Source organism: Mycetomoellerius zeteki, unplaced genomic scaffold (assembly GCF_001594055.1).
Source record: "Mycetomoellerius zeteki isolate Tzet28-1 unplaced genomic scaffold, Tzet1.0 scaffold275, whole genome shotgun sequence".
Lineage (NCBI taxonomy): Eukaryota > Metazoa > Arthropoda > Insecta > Hymenoptera > Formicidae > Mycetomoellerius > Mycetomoellerius zeteki.
The window spans coordinates 12,796-34,645 of NW_017257255.1; the positions used below are offsets into that span (position 1 = coordinate 12,796).

The following is a 21,850-nucleotide window of genomic DNA, read 5'->3' on the forward strand; positions in this document are numbered from 1 at the left end:
TAATAAATTTTGCACTTTTTGAATGTGGTAGGGATAGCGATTATCTCCTTTTACAGTTCGCCAAATTGTTTGTGGTGACACTCCCAATACAGCCGACGCATTCCGAACGCTGGTCTCAGGATGATTGTCAAAATGTTGTAAAATACGATTCCCTGCCTGCAAATCTCTTCGTAACGCTGCTTGAAATCGGTTGTTTTCTTGTCGAATTGAAAATGATCCAGTCTCTCGCAATCTATTAAATGTCAACATAAACACTCTTCGGTTTGGCACTCTTCTGTTTGGAAATCGTCGTGCATATTCTCGCACCGCCTTTAAAGCATTACCGTTGCAGAAACCGTATACAAAAACCATATCAGCATATTCACTATTAGAATACGTACGCGGCATATTGCAAAAGACAAAATTCATCTACTGTTAAAGGCTTTCAAAGAGCGACTGACAAATTCATAACAGAAAGTGGAAAATGTAATCAAATATGTCGGTGCTAGATATGGCAAGAAATGTAAACATTTTTTTTCGATTTCTCTGAAACGGAGCAAAAACGAGCATATGTCTATAGGACTTTTTTTCTTAGTTTTTTACTCCTCTACACGCTCCCGAAGTTTTGCCATTTAATTTGGAAACACCCTGTATATTTCTATATATACAGGATAGCCCATGTAAAGTGTTACAAGCTATTATCTCTGAAAGTGTGTGTCAAATGACTAATATGTTCAGACAAAAGTTTTATAACTTTGAGGAGAGCATAAGATGGTACCATTTGTTTGACCTTGGGTAGCGTTGTCAAAGTGAGAGCAAGGCCACTTTGAATTTTTTAAATGCCCCCCTCCCCCCATTTTTATTACATATTCTTGCAGCTTACCTTAAAAGCTTTCCAAAACACTATAATATATATTAAGTTCATTTTCATTAAGTACTTTTCGAGTTATATATATATATAAAGAAAATTAAAAAATTCAAAGTAGCCTTGCTCTCACTTTGACAACGCTACCCAAGGTCAAACAAATGGTATCATCTTATGCTCTCCTCAAAGTCATAAAACTTTTATCTGAACATATTAGTCATTTGACACACACTTTCAGAGATAATAGCTTGTAACACTTTACATGGGTCACCCTGTATAGTATATATATATATACACACACAATTATTACTTGCAATTTGGGTGCAGACGCATTAGATAACAATTGGTTCCTTATCATATGTTAGATCATTTTTTTCTTTTTTATTCCCTACGCGAATCATCATACAATCGCGAAAGCGCGTCGGCATGAAAGACTATTTACAACAGCTCTTGGTATCGGAACTGGTCCACGGACCCCGTGTATACCCTGGAGGAGAAAACCGCGGCTCGCGAAGAGAGGACGCTGACGCCGGACGTCGTGGAGCCGGAAGAGACCGACCGCGATCACGACGATCCGCAGGAGGATGATCCGTACGAGTACGACGATGACATCAGACCGCCGACGACTTCCGGCGAGCATCACGACATCGACAGTGACGACGACGATGAGTGTATATCCTTGTTCGAAGCAGCGAATTATCTCGTCTCGGGTTCCTCTGTGCCGACAACGAAAATCAGTGCGCCTTGCTGGGGATGCAAGGGCTGTACCGTCGAGGGCTTGCCGTTGTTCCTCCTCGGTTCGCCATCGGAGGCATCCTGCACGTGCACTTCCTGTCAGTAACCCCGTTTTGTTGTCCTGATTGATGTGTCGTTTACGTTCGCACTGCGTCAGAATTACAGCGTTAAATTGTCCGTCATTACATCGATATTACAGCTGACATTACGACACGACGATTGAACAAGAAATCAATAATGTATAATAGTTATACATATAATGGAAATTAATCGATTTTTTTAATTGAATTGTTTAGAAATCTTTCTCAGTTTATATACCGTGTGCATTTTCTTTATTTCTATCAATTTCTACAATTTTTACATAATTAAATTAAAGTAGAGGATCGTGCAAATATTAAATGCAAATATTTTTATAGAAACCCAAGCATATTAAACTCGTGTTATATGTTCATATGTCTTAAAGTTGATAAAGGTGGTTCTCGGACCAATCGATTTTTTATATTTGATAGCTTTTATATTGATTAGCAGACATTATAAATTACGTAACTGTAGACTTTCTCTTGTCACTGTGATTCTTTGTATTCTGGTCATTGATGCGACATTATGGGGTATACTTTCGTAATCCATGATAATAATACAAGTGACAGCACGCAAACCTACTTTTTGTATCCGCAGGTTTAATTTGTATATATTTAGTATTTAACGAGTTAATAATTACGTGTATCTGGCGCAGTGTGAACTTTTCTAAGTGGTGTCCTCGTCATCTGTCTCTTCAACGTGCATTTTTTTCACGTTTTAAACGTCTCATTCTCCGCTTTGGACTTTAGTACTCACATGATCATTGCTTTTGAAAATATTTACGTCCAACAGGGATGGCTTGAAATTACACGGCTTAGATTTAAACGTAGATGGTACAATGCACGTACGTTAGATAAAGAATATTGTATACTGACAATAAATAATAGTCTCAATAAAATTAGATAAGATATAATGAAGCTATGTAATGAGGTCATTTACTTATTTATTCTTTTTTTGCGAATATTTATTGCGCACTTTATTTTTATATGTTTATTTTTGTAAATTTTTGCAAATTTGTTTTTTTATAATATTACTACTATATGTGAAAATATTTTTATTTTTGTTGCACGTGCTACCGCTTTGCTTACAGATACGCTTTTGTAAAATTTATTTCACGATCACAGTATTATAACAAAGATATTGATAACAACATTTTAAAAGGATACTGTCAGTACTTGCAAAATGAAAAAAATTTATATTTTTTCATTAATTCAATATTGTATCTTTTCTATGGAAGTATTAGGTAATTGGTGTTTTTCCGGAAATAGCCAATTTTCTTTTTACATGATGCGCGAACGAATTAACGCAGGATGCTATTTGCGTGCATCTTCATGATTTTCCGGCATGAGAAGGTTTATCTGCATTCCGATCGTACCAGATCGACGAGTTCGCGTCGTCCCTTTGTGAATAAAAAAAAAAGAGTCCAGACTGGTTTTAAAGCTCCGTACGGAATAACTGGCATATCGCGGGATATAAATTCCAGACTACAATTCGAGGTTTAGTATCTTCGATAAGTAAAGGTGAAATATTTGTCGTTATCTAAATTCACACGATTAAAATAAACGGATTTTAATCAAGATAGTGCTTATTTTTAATAATATTATCTTTGATGAATAATCAATATATTTTGTTTGATTAATTAATCCTTCATCGATACGTAACGTGATGTAGGAAATTATCCAAGAGGTGTAGGGGATGATTATACTTACTAGATGTGCAGATTAAAATAATTTAATTTGCGATAAATACACAGTAGCGTGCAACGAAACGCAATAAAATTCCAGTAAATTCATGCAACAGAGAAAATATATTTATATTAATTCCAAGTTATATTTTCAATTAAGTCTAGCGAAATAATGATTCAACATCTGTCATGAAGAATAAAATTCCGTAGCCTTCTGAGTTAGAATAATATTTTAACTACACGGTCCGTGGTTTCTAATCTTACTGTTTTACATAAAGTGAATTATAAAAGCTATCGAAAACGCGCTATTATATTTTGTTCTACGATAAAAATATTACAAGGTCGCAAACGATTTCATAAATCTCGATCTCACCTTCTTATGAAACAGGCGCGCTATAAAAAAATACATACAAAAGAAAATGCCTAAAAAGAAATATTAAAGTTACATTTACAAATTGACATTGGAATTCTCAAGCTCTTGAGGAATTTAAAGCTTTCAAACAAAGATTTCCATTTTATTTTTTCACAAACATATCTGTGATATACATATATTATATATATTTTCTCCTCCCGGTTTATTTTTAATTCTTTTTTTAACATCAACACTTCGTTCAAGTCGAAGTATCCGCGGCACTTTCTGCAAATTCGCTCATCGATCATCGTGATCAATTGACCTTGAAAGTGTCTTAACGTAATTCGCTCGTGAAGATGCCGCGTCGTCATGAAGATGACGAGGAATCTGTTCGAAATGCAGTGGTGGGTATCGAAGCGCCTCTCGTTGGAATTGAAAGTGCCCCATTACATTCATTTAGTCTCGCTTCTTCAGTATTGTTACGATAAACAAGTATCTTTTCAATAGAAAAAAATTGCAAATTCGCTCATGAACCAATTACTTTATGAAGACACTCGTGAAACATCTACCTTGTCGAAGCATATAATCTCAAGTCTATTCCGTAGTCTTATTTCACTTTTATACACATATAATATATTTAATATTATAACAAAATGTGAAATACATTTCTTTAAAAGATAAAGATATGAAAAATATATACAGTACTGCGTTCATCTTACCTCTATTACTATAAAATTATAGATACTATACGAAAAAAACGATTTTATTGAAATATTTAAAAATTTTGATCTGAAAATAATTTTGTTGGACTATCAAAATAATCATGTAAAACACTTAAGCTGATTGCTAGAATATCAAAATTTTTGTTGCATTATTCATCATACTTTAACTTCGTACATAATTATTTTGGTCCAACAAAATTATTTTCAGATCTGGATCTATTAGATCCTAGATACTTCAACAAGATCTTTCCTTTCGTGTACTCTCTAAAATCTTTGGAGTATAATCTAATTCTAAAGAATGTGACAAAGAGTGACAGTTGAGTCAGTATTGAAAAAGAGTGGCTCAATTGTCAATTTTTAAGAGTGAGATTTCACTCTTTAGAGTTAGATTTCATACCAAAGATTTTATAGAGTATATACTGGAACTTATAAAATGATAACGGATTTAATGCGCAATTAATCTAGTGCATCTTCTTGATAGGATAGAGCTTCCAACTCTATTTCCTTCCAACCAAGAATTTAATGAGTTATCCCTTTAAATCTCCCTAACAACTAACTCTCATTATACAGAAATAAAATAATGAATAGTTCAGAACTATCTGCTACCAAAATTCCAGATTTCTAAATCACAAAAACGTGAAGCTCGTCAAAACGTGAAACATCTACTTCTTCCTGAAGTTGATCCCTTTCGATTTCCAAGTGCTTTCGAGTGTCTTCACTTTCTCATTCTAAATTCGTTTGCGGCGCACGAATTTATAGTAATTTATCTCGACTTAATCTATTCCCCATTCATTTTCCTATCCTATAATTGTGACTTTGAGTAGAGTTTTGGAAAGCGACCTTGGTCGTGAATGCGTCTGCGCCTTTCGATGGCCGGCCGGTCCGACTGACGGGATGCGCCAAAGCCGATCGATAGAAGGGATGCAAGAGACTTTCGTGCAACGCGAGCATTCCGTCTCCACGCTTTCGCGTTCCTCTCGTTCGCGTGCCATGTTTTCTCGTCAGTCTCATTAAAGTCGCATCTGGTCGCATCATCTTCCGAGCGTGTGACACGAGATCGTGGGTTTCCACCTACAATTTTCCACAACAGTCCGTCTAGTGCGCGGAACAAGCGATCAGCTGCTGGGTATTGCCGCACCAGTATCTGTTGCTCGCTGCTTGAGATTTCGTTTCATTTCTTTCTCGTGAAAACTCTTAACGAGTAAGGTAATGTTATAGAGAGAGAGACTTTTGACTCAGTTGATCTAGAGAAGCCGCGAGTGAAACATCGTGAGAATGTCAAGTGCATTAAAATTGTCTGTACTTAGAATTCCTTCGACAATTTATGAAAAAATCAAGAACGTAACAAGACTGTTTATGGAGACTAACGATTTCCATGAAGTGGACCCGGCCAAGTTTTGAATGTCTGAAGCTCCCACGTTGTTGGGATCTTTTTAGAAGAAATGCTCGCGCGTACTTTTAGTGCATTCACGTTGCGAGACCGTAATTGTTCCGAATGTATGAAATACGTGCCAGAATCCTTTAATTTGACGACCTCAGGTAATCAGAAATATATCGCATTATTGCAAACAATCTTTTTAATGTTAATAAACTACATTATTCAAATAAAAGATCGTCGAAACGTTAAACATAATTATGTAAAATTATATTTTACAGAACAATATTTATATTGAAGGGAATTTATGATATTAAGAATTATTGATAACAAAAAGACAATTTATTTTCTTTAAAGGGCTGTTTTGCTCCGTAAAAAAGAATGTCTTATTTAGGTCTAGACTGTAGACAACATATTGAAAGTTCAAAATCGAATGGAAACACTTTTCTGTATTTTCTTGTTAATTGATGATATCTATGCTAATAAAGCTTACATGGAAAAAACGATTTTGTTGAAGTAACTAAAAATTTAGCTAAATACAGATCTGAAAATAATTTTGTGGGATTGTAAATAATTATGTAGGACATTCAAACACGATGAGCAATGTTGCAAGTTTTGACATTCTAGTAACCAGTATTAACATAATTATTTTGATGAGCCAACAAAATTATTTTCGGATCTAAATGTAGCTTAAATTTTTAATTACTTTAACAAAACCGTTCTTTCCGTGTAGAATTATTAAGTTAATTGTAAATCACCGCAATATTAAAATATCATTTCCATATATGGATCAAAGTAAAAATATCTATCCTTTTTTTTTGTTAAATAATTGAAGTTAATCGACGAGTTTTTTTTTCTCGTCAAAGAATGTATGAATATTTAATCAGGATTTGCGTTTTGCTTATTCGAAATAGAATAACCCACGTTTCAAATCGTTGCGTGGGGGATTATAAATAGTAGAAAATCGATTATATGATAATAAAATATAAGACAATAATATATACGTGAAGATCTAGTCTGAAGATTATCTTGTTACTCAGCTCACTTTCGAGAAGAATGAAGCTTCCATTTATGTATGTAACAAATCCTATTTCATATTTCAAAGTAAAAGAATTTGAATCAGTATAATGATTCGACTTTTCGATATTGCGAGTAAAGAAAAGTTGACATTTACTTTATTCGGTGCAGTTCTATCATCACGAATAAGAAATTTCGCGTGTCTAATTACATTGAATGCTGAACTCGCTGAAATTTTATCGATTTCAATCACTGTCCGCAATGCCATCGATACGCAAATGGATTGTGCGCGAAATATCGTTTAACAAAAGAAACATAATACTATATCTTTTGTGTGCACATCGATTGTGTGCACACTGCACAAGTCAGAAGAGAATTGCATTGCACATTCAATTCTATATATGGTTCATATTTGATAGAATATAGAATTAATATTAAAAATTGCACAAAATTGACGTATTTATAATATAAATGTATAACATAAAAATAGTTCAAACTTTATGAGATTAAAAATAAAAATAAAAAATTAAATGGATGTTAAAAAATTTATTTTTAAATAAAAGTGGACTATTATACCACAATAAAGGCACAGATTAAAAATAAAAAAATCTCAATATATGCATGTAACAACTTTAATTATATTAGTAATATACGAAAACATATTTAAGTAGAGATATATTGTAATATTTTTTTGTATAAGAGAGGATAAAAAGTATAATAGTTGAAAAAAAGTCTATTAAAGTCTTGCTTATTGTCTTCAGAGCTTAAATGCAATGGTCCGGCCTTTCTGCACACATATATCTGTGCTTTATTGTTATTTCTTTTTTTAAAAAAAAGCTCTTTTATTCCACAGCAGTTTTAATAACAAATCATCATTCTGTTACAGTCTTATGTAGCAACCGGGTGAGCCAAATGACAAAGACCTATAATGATATAGAGGCAGTTACAAGGCTTCTAGAGGAGGTAAGTCTGACCAGGAAGCAAGAGCTAGTAGCAACTAAGCGCTGTGCATATCGGGTCGTTAAAATTTTATAAATCATAAATGTCCGTATCTAAAAATATTAACGAGACGTCTGGAACAAATCGATAAAACGTAACAAACCGATAAGTGGTGACCATTTAAATGACCTGTAAACAGTTATGTAATTGGAACTCGTAATTAGAACTCAAGAATATATAATTGGGCTGCTGTCAAGTTATTAGAATTTTATTTGAAATGTGTTTTTATATTCTTTTCATATTCTCCTGAATTATTCAATAATAATTCAGAAGATATACTCATGAATATACTCAAGTTTTATCAATTTAAAGACAGCTATTAGAAACTCTCTTAGGTCTTGTAAAAGTGTACTGATAAAAGTATATAAGCTTTGCAAAGAATATTATTAAAGCTATTTTGACAATAAATTAGTAATAATTATAAAGAAAATTTTAATTACTATAATAATAATAACAACAAATGACAAATAGCTACGTTTTTTTTTTCGACAGAAAGAAAAAGACTTGGAACTTACAGCGCGCATCGGCAAAGAATTACTGGCACACAATCAGAAGCTCGAAACCACAGTAAACGCATTAGAAGGTGAACTTAAGGAAGCGAACGAGAAAATTACTCAGTTGAACCATGAAGTATTGAAGAAGACCGAGCTGATACAGGTACTGACGAACGATGTGGACGAATCTAGCTCAGAAGCCGGAACTCCCACCGGCCTACGCGGCATTAATTTGGAGATGTTACAAAGAAAGGTTACCTCTTTGGAAGATGAAAATAAGCAGCTCCGCGGCGAGTTCGTGAAATTAGTTCATGATGCCGACAATTCCGAAGAAGAGGAGGCACGCCTTGTAAAAGATATCGCAGCGCAATTAGGTATACCATCGTATATTTATTTATTTCTATATTTAAATGTATTTACTTGTAATGCATTTTTTATATTGCATATTACATAACGCTTTAATAATTTTGGCTAAATTAAATAACTTTAATTAATAATTGTATGAACATTAGACATAATAAAGCTAAAATATTGTTAAATTATTTCTGTCAAATAACAGCAAACGCCAATATGGAGGTGGATGGTATAGCGGAAGAGCTTGGGCGGCAAAAAGATGAGAATCGACTGCAGCATGAGCAAATAATTAGTCTTACTGCAAAATTAGCTGAGACAGAGCTTAGGCTCGCTCAGCTGATGGCGGAGCATGACGAAGTGGGAGCGACTCTAGTCATCACTAGGGATAATCAAAATACACTTGCCGCTGAATTAGCCGAATTCAAAGAACGATACGCGGAGGTATGTTTTTATAAATATGAGAAAACAAAATAGATTAATTAATTATTCCGTTGAAGCTTTTTATGCGAGAATCGTGTATAAATGAAAAATAATTCAACAATAAATACATTAAGATCTGAATTATTATATTTTGTTCGTATAAATTGTATCGTAATAATAAATCTGTATCATGCATGTTATCAGGTGGTGAACTTATTAGCCGAAACACAAGAACAGTTACGAAAACAGAGAAAACGCGGAATGCCGACAACCGGATTCTATCGCTTCTGAATTGGAATCGTCCCTTTACTCAGAATTAAGCATTGACTCTGGAATTGGTGCTGGTGATAGAATGTACGTTACAAAGATGCATTTAATAATCTGTTATTATTTGAAATTAAATAACTAATTGAATACACATGCGCGTGCGTGTTAGACACACATGCACTCACACAATACATTCTCAGATATTTGAATTATAATTATAGTATCGATAATTACTTAGCAGTTAATCAAATAATTCGTATTGCATTTATTCTATAGTCCAACCTACAAGAAAGTATTTGAGACTGTTCGTACAGCATCTCGAGCAACACATGCGGGAATGGATCCCAATCAGTTTCCTAGGTTAAATTCCATGACGACATCGACATTATCCAGCAGTTCTGTTGGTCCGCGAATGAGTTGTGGGCAAGTGCGACCGCAAGCATCTACATTTCCCAGTTTGGATTCTACCGGTCATAGTGAGAGCGAAGGATCCTTGCTCATCGAATCGGAGGATTATCCGTGTGTATCCAACTCTTTATAAAAATGTACGAATTGATCTTCTTATATATTCAGTGAAACTCTGCTGCGTTTCAGGGGACCACAACGAACGGGTGTACCTGGTGCTCCTGGTGCTGCTGATCTAGAAGCCGCTATACGTCGTCTGACACCTGCGGAAGTATTAGCAAGACGTGCATGTCTCAGTACAGGTGCTGGTTATAGTTACGATTACGACGGTGGCATATTACATTCCCCGCCAACCTTCTTGCCTTTTGATTGTCGCACTCCGGACAGCATTATGTCGACTGGCAGTAGCGGCAACCTAAGCGGCTACAGCGGCAACAGTGGCAATGCTTGGCGTATTCCACAGAAATTGCAGATAGTCAAACCAATGGAGGGCTCTCAGACGTTGCATCATTGGTCACGTCTGGCGACGCCAACATTAGGTGGATTGCTGGAAGACAGACCAGGCGTAAAGACTAGAGGTGGTCGTGCTCTCGAAGATCTTGGTCTTATAACGTTTACATTGAGCGATTTGGAGGAAGATGAGGAGTACACTAATCCTGGTAAACCGTTCCAAGACACCGGCTCGATTTATACATTTACTAATAGTACCGTAATGCATCCGGATGATCATACCACCAGCAGCGTGACGCCAAGCATCGTTAGTAGTCGCGTCGCTTCGGCGCCCAATAGTGGTATGAATTCCGGTATGAGCACCCCTCGCACGCACAGCCGTCGCAATTCAACATCAACGTTTTCCACTACGCTTGGATTGGCTAAGATGCTGAACGAAAGAGGAATCAAAGCCGTTACGCCCTCGTGCATAGGCACGCCTACTGACGATCGGAATTTCTCACCGACTGCTACACCGTGCAACAGTCCAGATGCGAGTCTGTCACCCACAAGGTCATCATCACCAGCACCGGAGAGCGCCGCCTCGTTGACATTGGGACTGCTCAGCACCGGGGCGGAATTACTAAGGCGTACTTTCAGTTATGAGCCGCCAGCGCCAGTGCAAGTTAAGAAAAAGAGACCAAAGTCGACGATCTCGCGCTCCGACAAAAAAGCTCTCACGGGGATACGTCTAGTGGAGAAATTGGAGAGAATTGGTATTGATACGATCATAGCCACTACAGCCAGCTCGTCAATTTCACCGTTAGCTCTACAAGGTGCTTTGTATACGCGTCGTTCGACTGGAAGTCCAATGGCACAATTGACTTTCCTCAAAACTTCGATGTCCTCCAGTACCAGCCAAGAGAAGTTAATATCTCCTTTGTCTTCAACATCCTCCACTAGTGACGAATTTCCGCCGAGCAAATCATCATTATTGCCGGGTAAACGGGATGACAGCAAGGAGCCTGAACCAAGCGTGTCTGGTTCCAATGCATTTAACTCGAGAGCAACGGGTCAGTCACCGGATCGACAACGACGATCGGGTACTAGAGCGACGAGGCCCGATCTGGGTAGAGTTAAGCCACCAATTCCGACGCCTGTAACTAAAGAATCCAAACAGTCGGCATTGGGAGCAATAAGCTCGCTTCTTTTTGGTCGTAAAGGTGGCTTATTGTGAATATTTTGTAGAATCTATAATGGGATAGGGGACAAACCAATCAATTCCAGCGAATTATTTTTTAACATATTCGCAGAAAAAGAGCTCGTTTTTTTATTACCTGAAAATTTCAGTTCATGCGGCATTACTTTAGTACACGATATGCTCCTGTCGCCAGTATTATTGATTGTCTAGACTTGGATGTATTCGCTAATTCGTACAACAATTTTTGAATCTAATGTGATGAATCGCTGTAAATAATCATGAAAGTGTTAACGTTAATAAGATAAATCAGAGGTTGCTAAATATTCTATATAATAAATATTGTATTTTAAGTTTTATCCTTGACTTAAAAATCTTGACTTAAATGTGAGACAAATATAGAAGGGCGGAATATACTCTACAGCGAAATTATTATACATTTAAAATTTTATTTTAAAATTTATAATGAATTAAGAGCGGAATAGACAGAAGGCTGGGTTTTTTGATAGTTTGTGATACGTGAAGACATCTGCAAACATTAGCTTAAATAAAGACAAAAGATTATTTTAATTTGTGATTGTATATTAAGATCTTCGACTATGTATCTATGGACTGCTAGTTAATTTACGTAGTAATATTTACGCATTGTATTTAGTGACGAAAAAATTTAAGAAGCAAGATATATATAATTGATAATATAAGTCATCAGTCTGTTACGTTAAATTAGAAGTACATATGAAAATCGATATAAACTTCTTATTAAATGAATTTTTTCTTTAGTATATAATTTCTTTTTCAAAAGCCAAAAAAGATTAACAACATATTTAAGTATCATTTTTATAAAAAGATATGTGTATGGTAGTAAAATTACCCAAACTGTAAAAAGCTGTAGCTTTTAATCTTAGTTTCTTTATTTATTTTTTGCGAGTTAGTACATACTATATCAATATATTTATAGTTGATAAATATTCACACTTTTTCGCGCAAATTTGATAGATCAAATAATTTTTACACTTGGGAACACTTCGCTCAATATTATAAAATATACTGATTATTTAGTGCAGTTCATATTCTTACATAGTTAAAGATTGAAATATATTTCCAATAATACATACGAAGGAACAGAAATAAAAAACAAATTAAGGCAACTATAATGGCAAAGTAGTTATATGAAATTAAAATATCGTATATTTGTAGTTAATGACTGAAGAATAGGTTGTTATTACCAATGCAATGTAAACAATTAGTATACAAAGGTCAGGGAGGACGCTGAGAATGGTGCAACGTACTATAATGCATTATTTTATGTAATTTAGCACAAAGTCAAATTATGGTGCTTATTTATTTTCTTTAGCGTACGCTTGGTGACGACGAGTAATCGTAGTAGCATCGTCAATGCTATTGTCAGTCTTTGCACGCGGAAGATTGTGCATTTAGCGTTAATTTATAAATATGTACTGTACATAGTTGAAGGAAATGCAGTGGTAAAGCGCCTCACATTCATTCTTTTTTTCCTTGGCGATTTCTTTCGCGTAACTTCGTAATTTATTGCAATTTCGTTTCCTGCAAGTGGGTCTGAATCTTACATAACAGGACATGTAATGTGTATTATAGAGAAGAGTGTTTAGCTCGATGCAGCCTTGTACATAGACGTACAAATTAATAAATTAAATTGGAAAATAACGTGTAGCTATCCTGCCTCGTTTGCATTTCCGCCGACATCTCCCTGCATTGTTCTAATCATTCGAGAGGCCTAGAGCTAGCCGGAAAGAAATCGCAGTGGAATGGCTGCGTATGTACTGTAAATAGAGCGACTGACGGAGAGAGAGAGAGAGAGAGAAAGCGAAATGACATGTTTTATTACAATCATGCTTTGTATTGTATTGGCAAATAAGTTCATTCAGTTTTTCAGAGTGGAATAAAACAATTTTATATATATTCTATTTTCAAAAGAATATTGGCAATTATATATACATATACCATTCGATAGAGGAAAATTTTAGCATTAAGAATCTTTTTTTTTTTTAATTGCGATCGTTTGCGTAGATTTCTCTCTTAAATAAGGAATAATACCATATCTTCATCGTTATGACGTATAATAAGGACATTAATAAGGATCAAATATTAGTATATCCAGATAGCAACGTGTCTATCTTGTTGCTGACATGTTGCTTGCTAAGTATGCATTGCTAAGCATGTGTTGCTAGAATTGCAACAACTGAGTCCTCATTTGTTGGCAACTTGATACCTTCATGATATGATAACTTTGAGTAGCAACTTGCCAGCAATTTGCCGACAACTTTAAAATCGTCATCATCAAAATTCGCACTACTGCCATCATGTTGCCATAATAATATGCAGCATCATGCAATGCTTTCATATTGTCGACAACACAAGATAACATTGATGCAGCTATCTTGCTGTTAAACTGCTGGCAATACATATACACATTGTTGCCTGCATGTTGTTACAATGTCGATATATTCGAAATCGTTGAAGACAAATCTATGACAAGTTGCCAACATCATAAGCAATCACAGATTTGTGTGATTTTGCTGAGACACGCTTTGCTATCTGGGTAATTATGGTAAAATTGCATGAGTGCGCAACTATTTAACAGAATGAATAACGGGGAAAGCATTCCGACATAGATTCGTGTTGATTTCTTATGAAAACAGGTGGAATTAATAGAGAAAATGCATTACGCAAAACAAGGTATAAAATATAAGAGTAAAAGGAAGTACGCGCGGAAACAAATATGAAAATGAACTTTATGGCGTAATTTATTTAACAGATTTTACACAATGAAATGGATCATCCAAACCAATTTTACATTCAGTTTTCACTAAAATAAATGAATGATACATGACTGTCACACAAATCAATAGATTAATTTTCTTGAGCATGATTGAAGAGCTGCATTGTTTCGACAAACATTACGATAAAATCAAATGAATGTACATACGACTATTTAACGGAATGAACAACGAAGGATATTGGGAATAAAGAAAAATGATTCTGGTTTTCTATGAAAACTGATAGAAATTATAAAAAAGTACGCAAGATAATGCATAACAAGTAAATTTAATGTGAAAATAAAAAATTTTCTGTGTAATTTATTCGAGTGATTACAATCTATATTTTAGGTAGATTACCCAAAAAAAAATTTCGCATTCAGTTTTCATAATAAACAGAAGGAAACACGATTGCGTATCATAAAGCAACAAATAAATTAATTTTCATAATTATGTTTAAAGAACCATATCGATGAACAATATTTCCTCGAGAAATGTGCAATTGTTGTATAGCTAAGAATAAAAGGAGTGTATTATTACGTGATTGTGTACACTAATGTCTGATAGACTATATATACTGAGATTGAGAGAGAGAGAGAGAGAGAGAGGCCTTAGTAAGCGTAAAATTTTTGTTTGATATCCAAGATTTTATTTTGAATTGTGATATATTTATGCTGGCACGTGTACTTGAATTTCGTAAGCTTATTTTCATTAATCACGCGGTACGTAATTCGCCATGATTTGTTCGATCGGACAACTACGTTTGACAAGCATATATGTTTACAACAAGCCCTTTGTTAAAGGTGCTATGTAATCATTTTAATTAGATCTATGGCAAGTAGAGATATGTCATACCTCCAAATTGAACAATAAATATATTTAAATATTAATATTCTCAGTTTCTCTCTTACAAGTTGCAGCATTTTTCATCTATCACAAATAAATATTTACAAATAAGCTTTTTATAATACTTTTTTATGTATTTAAATTGATTTTTATTTGTTTAAAAGAAGTAAAATTTTAGAACTTAACAGAATTAATTTAAAATGATAATTTAAACTTTAATATTTTATAATTTATAACGATATTTATGTTCCAATTTTGCACTGTATTAATTCCATATTTCTGAATTAATTTTTCCAATCGTTAAATTTATTACAATTTTAATTATGATGTGAAACAAAATGTGTTATAAAAATTCTGAAAAAGTTTAGTAAATTTTATATTATGTTTATAATTGCATATTATCTTTATAATTGTGGATGTAGCACAGACAAGAACCACAATTTTCGATATTTATCAACAGTGTCGATAATGTGATACGTAGTTTTCATAAAAATTATGTTGGTGCCGTTAGTGTACGAGGAGCGTCAACGAAAAAGGTTGGAAGGGCTGCTCTCAAGTTTCTTTCTGTCCATAGCCACTTGCGGTCTTGCGGTACTCTGTCAGTTGTTTACTCCCTTTTCTCTTGTCTTGCTCTTTTCCAACATGGCGGTGAGTGTACTGGTACATATTTTGCATCTCTCAAATCTTCAAAGAATTAATTTTTCTTTTGATCTATATGTTTTTTTATATTATTTAATTTTATTAAATATCACTGTGACATGAATATAACTAATACTATAAGTTATCGAGAATATTAAATTTTTATTAAAGCCATCTATTTTAACAGTTGTACCTGTCAAATGAACGAGATTTCATGTAATTTCACACTTATTTCGCATTCATAACATATTACCATTGTCATTAATATATTTGCACAACGATGAAATTTCTTGATTCATTTATATTTAACTTCGATGAATTAGTCTCAACATAAATAATTTATTAAAAATGTATTTTATCCACGTTAACAGATATATGTCAAGTAGTACTTGGGTTAAGAATGAATTCATGGATTTTAATAATTTGTGCTCTTTATTATTAATTAGGATACAAAAAAAACCTCAGAAGAAAAATTCAAAAAGAAGCTTGAGAAGAAGCCGAAGAAAGAGCCAAAAGATGCATCCAAGAATATAATGCGCGAAGTCCGAATTCGGAAGTTATGTCTAAACATCTGTGTAGGCGAGTCTGGTGATCGCTTAACGCGTGCTGCCAAGGTAGATTTTACAAGTACGATTTTATTTTAATAAAAATATTTCTAACACTTGAGAATCTCTAAACTTATAATAATCTTTCATATAGGTCTTGGAACAACTGACCGGTCAGCAACCAGTATTTTCCAAAGCTCGGTATACAGTACGTTCATTTGGTATCCGTCGTAATGAAAAAATAGCTGTGCATTGTACTGTACGTGGCGCCAAAGCTGAAGAGATTCTGGAGCGTGGTCTAAAGGTGAAAAAGTCAAATAATCTTTAGATACCCTATAATTTATGTTTCTACTATAATGCTAATATGTTATTTGATTACAGGTACGTGAATATGAATTAAAGAAAGAAAACTTTTCTGGTACTGGAAACTTTGGTTTCGGGATTCAAGAACACATTGACTTAGGAATCAAATATGATCCCAGTATTGGTATCTATGGCTTAGACTTCTATGTTGTACTTGGACGTCCAGGTTAGTAATCAGTACATTAATAATTATATATAAAATATCAAGAAATATATACACATATAATGGATATCTTTGATGGTAATATTAATATATTTATATATCTGGTATTCAATTTTCTGACAAATCATTATTCGTTGCATTCCTAATTGAGATTATCCTTTAATTAAATATTAAAATATTTATGTATGCTTATGTAAATACAGTAAAGAGAAATGAATTAGAAGTTTCTATACTTTATATATGAATGTATATATATTATTAAATGTGTATTTTTTATTTACAGGATTTAACGTAGCACACAGAAGAAGAAAAACTGGTAAAGTTGGTTTTCAACACCGTCTTACCAAAGAAGATGCCATGAAATGGTTCCAGCAAAAATATGATGGTATCATTATAGCTGGAAAAAAATAATAAGTATATTGTAACATATATGCGTTCTTCATAAAAAGTTTTATCAATAATTATTTACAATTTAATTATATGCCTCACACATGCATATATATATATGTATTTCATTTTAAAATTGTATCGTTTTTTTCTTAATAAAAATAATAAAGTAGTAAAAAATCTTTACTACATAATTGATTTAATTCATATATTTATGGTGAAAATAGAAAATTTCACTATATAATAAGAAAAGCTAAGAGTGAAAAACGATAGAATTTTTTGCCATTAAAAATAAAATCAGTTTTTGTGATGACGCACACACATATATAACAAGATTAACAATTTACATAATTAAAAATTGAAAGGTTAAAAGATTTTTGAGACTGATGTCATTCAAATGGACAATGAAATAAATTATAGAAACTAGCTTAAAGTTTTAAGGTTTATATCGATTATTACAATTCATACTGATTATTGAATAATGTAATTTTTTAATCTAATATCTCTTATTACTTTAATCACAAGAAGTAACGATTTTTTATTTAAAAAATAACGTTCCCTACTAATGCATGGAACACAGCCTTATTTAAGAAGAGAATGTTTTCTAATTGATATCGCTGAAGAAATGAAAAAGTAAAATAAGTAGATTAGACAACTCGTGAATAATATGCATAATGCATATGCATAAAAATGCATAACTTTGATAAAAAAAAAAGATAAAACATAATTCTTTTAGTAATATTACTTCCACATATAATGTGAGAAATCTATCTAATAATAACTTAAAAATGTTTAATCTTGTTTTGTTTAATTTTAACGATAATACAAATGTATATACTTTGGGCGATATCCGTATTGGAACACTAAAAATCGATTATATCGATTCGAAGTAGACGAAGTTTTTAACCTTGTTAAAAAAGAAACGATTCTTTGTAAAGATATTGGTTTAAAATGGCACCATCTTGGTTGGAAAAATTGATTTTTCGCAAAATAGGTTAATTTACAAACGAATTTTAGCGTATCGATACGCACATCGCCCATTCCTACAATATAGATATTTGATTATAGGCGGAAATTGCTGAAAAATGGCGGACCAATCAAAACTGGCTGTCTGATGTCGCGACTCTGATTAGAGGGTCTCTAGTTCCACCTGTTTCGCGCTAGTGGCGCCACTCGCGCCAATTCAGCAGAGCTCTCAGTTTTCAGTTCTTTTCTTCAAAATGGAGGTGAGTTTACTTTTCTTGAAGAAACTTCTCTTTAATCTGCATGTATCTCTTACATCATTTATTTCTGTTAAATATAATTATGACGTAGAAATAACTGAAACTGTCATGAATTATCAATGATGTTTATTTTTTTATTAAAGCGTTGATATTTGAAACTATCGCTATAATAAACGAATAGGAGTGCACGCTTGTTTTAATCGGTATTGTCATATATATACTTTATACTAAGTTTGGAATAGTTTCTTGTTTCCATTGTTTAAAGAAAAATTTAATTAATATATAGATAATTTATTAAGAATGTATTTTATCAACGCTGGCTAGATTAAAATATTAGTTCATAAATTATCTAATAATGAATTTTGTAGTATAGATGAATAATTATTTCAATTGTAGGAGTTGAAGAAAGTGCCCGAAAAAAAAACCGGGAAGAAAATTGAAAAGAAGACGAAGCTGAAAAAGGAGCCTAAAGATGCATCCAAGAATATAATGCGTGAAGTTCGAATCCGGAAGTTATGCCTAAATATTTGCGTAGGTGAATCTGGTGATCGCTTGACGCGTGCTGCCAAGGTAGATTATACAAGCATATTTTTATTTTAAACGAAATCTTTCTAACAATTGAATCTTCAAACTTAAAGTAATTTTTCATAGGTCTTGGAACAACTGACTGGCCAACAGCCAGTATTTTCTAAAGCTCGGTATACAGTACGTTCATTCGGTATTCGTCGTAACGAAAAAATAGCTGTTCATTGTACTGTGCGCGGCGCTAAAGCTGAAGAGATTTTGGAACGTGGCTTAAAGGTAAAAATTCAAGTCTGTACATATGTGTGTAATTTGCATCTATACTATAATTCTAATTATTTGGTTACAGGTACGTGAATATGAATTGAAAAAAGAAAACTTTTCTTGCACTGGAAACTTCGGTTTTGGTATTCAAGAACATATCGACTTGGGAATCAAATATGATCCCAGTATCGGTATTTATGGATTAGATTTCTACGTTGTATTGGGACGTCCAGGTTAGTAATGATCATCAATTTTCATTATATTATTGAATGTATAAAATATTGCACAATTAGCATCATAGATATCCTTGTTTTATAGTGATGTCTATACATTTGAAATGTGCTAAAAAAAATGTTTCATATTTGCAACTCATGCTCACTTTATTTTACTGGGTGTGTTACTTGATTGAGACTACACTTTAATTAAACATTTACATGTGTATTTTACATAAATATTTACATATGTATGTTAATACATAAATATACTAAAAGAATAATGAAAATTTCATAGAATGAAGGATAAGTACTAGTATAAATTATAAAATATAAATTTAATTTACAGGATTTAATGTAGCTCACAGGAGAAGGAAAACTGGTAAAGTCGGTTTCCAACACAGACTTACCAAAGAAGACGCAATCAAGTGGTTTCAACAAAAATACGATGGTATAATTATAACAGGAAGAAAATAATACATCATATATATTTTGTATTATACAATTTAGTAAATAATCTTTAAAAAAATTGTTTATATTCTTTATAGTAATATATTTAAACCTTACATGACATCTTCACATTGCTCAATCAAATAATTACTTATGAAATTGTGATGTTAGGAATAAGGTAAGATTTAATTTAAAGCTTTAAGATTTTTATTTCTTCCCATATTGCAATAGTACAATCAAAACACTTGACGATCGTGAGAATAAAGTAAGGAGACGTAATGTTCCTTACTGTTAAGTGTAAAAATAAGGAACATGTAAAACAGGTAAAATTTATTGTACGTAATTATGAAATTTACGAGAAATATTGTATCAGAAACACAATCACGCCCATATTCTATTTAAAAGTTGCGTTCGGTTTTACAAATCGGAGAGATCCGTAATTATTTTATCCTGTATTCATCAATTCGATGAACACTAATAGAATGATTACAGATGCCTCTGACTTGCAAAATCGAACACAGCTAAAGTGTCAAATGCACTTATTTTTAGCATTATTTGTTATTATTTTCGATGGAATGACATTCGAATTTTATTAATTATAATCGAGGTTACTTAGGCTTAACGAATCATAACACTCACATAAAGGAACTTTATTATAAAATGAATATTATCTACAATCTCAGAGTTTGAGAAATGTATCATTGCACTTATATATTATATGAAACTATATATATATATATATTCTTTTCTTGACATTGGACGTTTTGATATAGTAGATATTACTGTCAATATATTTCTGTTTCTTGATTTATAAAACATTGATTAGGAGAATGTTGCTTAAAAAAGCGATCTGTATGTGCTATGAACATTCGTACTTGTTGGCACCTTAGACATACACTTTTCAGACTAATTTCATTCAGAAATACAAAAATCTTAGTGCTAAAGAAATTATTGTTTCCATTTATATTGATTTTATATCATAATATATAATGCTATTTCCATTTCATAACATAAGGATTTAAAAAGACAAAAAGATCACTTACATCTAATTTTACGATATTTTTATTGCTGAACAAATTCAGAACTTCAATAACAAAAGGTAACTTTAATCCGGTGGTTGGTGCCAAGTATTAAACTTAATTATAAACCAACATTTGTTCGCAATAATTAACTGCTCTCACTACTCTTTGGTTTTAATTTAAATACACAAAAATATCCCATAAAAAATGAATAATTATAATTATAAGACATAGGAAGTGTGCTCATTGACGTCCATTAATAATTAGTTGCACTTTTATAACTTTCCATGACCTACTTAACTTGAAGCTACGAGCAGATAAAAAGGCAAGATATATCCTTCAGTCTCCATATTCAGTTACCTTATCTGGACGTCATGTCACCAGACTTTGATATAGATAATATATACAGAATGATTCAGAGTTATGCATATGTACAAGAAAATGATTTCCACTGACTACATTTGCTTTCAAAATCACTTTCTTGTACATAAGTACTTGAAAATCTAAAAGATGGACAAATCTCTGATAATTCTTATCCTGATATATGCATGTATATGTGTATATAGATATATATTTCATTTATAACAGGTAAATATATAAATAAATTTATTTATCTATACTCGAAGCATTCCCATGTAATAACGAGAAAGATATATGCAACTTTTTACATTCGTATAAAGATGGGCATGCATTTCAAATAAATACATAAAGATAAATTTTCGACTTGAAACTCTTAGCAGCTTGTTATATATATCACATATTTTTTGCTCGATTTTGAAATATATTTATTACGATGCAATGCATGCATAATAATTATTAAAAGAGTGAAATATTATTTTCAATAACTAGATATAATTTTTTTCAAATATAACTAGGATTTTTATCTACTAATTTTTAGAGCACACAAGTTATGCGATACGCGTGATATTAATTCGTAATACATGACCATCGCAGAGCACTGATGTTACATACAGTTATAAATAAATTCAGTCTATTCAAGCTGTATGTATACAATTTACGCTGTTAAATCCCAAAAATTTAAATATAAA

General features: G+C 32.7%; 3 protein-coding genes across 3 annotated transcripts; all 3 read left to right on the top strand.

The window, feature by feature from the left end:
* The first annotated feature begins 1,291 nt into the window (after positions 1 to 1,291).
* On the top strand, positions 1,292 to 12,072 carry LOC108724132 (trafficking kinesin-binding protein milt-like). The gene is given in 8 exon segments (XM_018450323.1): positions 1,292 to 1,677; positions 7,694 to 7,770; positions 8,299 to 8,674; positions 8,860 to 9,095; positions 9,279 to 9,340; positions 9,342 to 9,428; positions 9,618 to 9,860; positions 9,936 to 12,072. Coding segments are annotated over 7 exon segments (2,532 nt in total). The 5' UTR covers positions 1,292 to 1,677; positions 7,694 to 7,719; the 3' UTR covers positions 11,413 to 12,072.
* Positions 12,073 to 15,641: 3,569 nt separating this feature from the next.
* RpL11 (ribosomal protein L11) lies at positions 15,642 to 17,173 on the top strand. Its single transcript, XM_018450285.1, has 5 exons — positions 15,642 to 15,662; positions 16,100 to 16,267; positions 16,353 to 16,502; positions 16,580 to 16,727; positions 17,008 to 17,173. Exons 1-5 carry the CDS (start codon positions 15,657 to 15,659, stop codon positions 17,133 to 17,135), a joined length of 600 nt encoding a protein of 199 aa, XP_018305787.1. The 5' UTR covers positions 15,642 to 15,656; the 3' UTR covers positions 17,136 to 17,173.
* Positions 17,174 to 18,316: 1,143 nt separating this feature from the next.
* Positions 18,317 to 19,853, top strand: LOC108724109 (60S ribosomal protein L11). The gene is made up of 5 exons (XM_018450283.1): positions 18,317 to 18,337; positions 18,731 to 18,904; positions 18,986 to 19,135; positions 19,206 to 19,353; positions 19,682 to 19,853. Exons 1-5 carry the CDS (start codon positions 18,332 to 18,334, stop codon positions 19,807 to 19,809), a joined length of 606 nt encoding a protein of 201 aa, XP_018305785.1. The 5' UTR covers positions 18,317 to 18,331; the 3' UTR covers positions 19,810 to 19,853.
* The last annotated feature ends 1,997 nt before the right edge of the window (positions 19,854 to 21,850 follow it).

Bases quoted from the DNA above. Each gene is read 5' to 3' on its own strand.
- RpL11 (XM_018450285.1), top strand. The intron at 16,268-16,352 runs GTAGATTTTACA...TCTTTCATATAG, and splicing joins GCTTAACGCGTGCTGCCAAG to GTCTTGGAACAACTGACCGG. The intron at 16,503-16,579 runs GTGAAAAAGTCA...ATTTGATTACAG, and splicing joins TTCTGGAGCGTGGTCTAAAG to GTACGTGAATATGAATTAAA.
- LOC108724109 (XM_018450283.1), top strand. The intron at 18,905-18,985 runs GTAGATTATACA...AATTTTTCATAG, and splicing joins GCTTGACGCGTGCTGCCAAG to GTCTTGGAACAACTGACTGG. The intron at 19,354-19,681 runs GTTAGTAATGAT...TTTAATTTACAG, and splicing joins CGTTGTATTGGGACGTCCAG to GATTTAATGTAGCTCACAGG.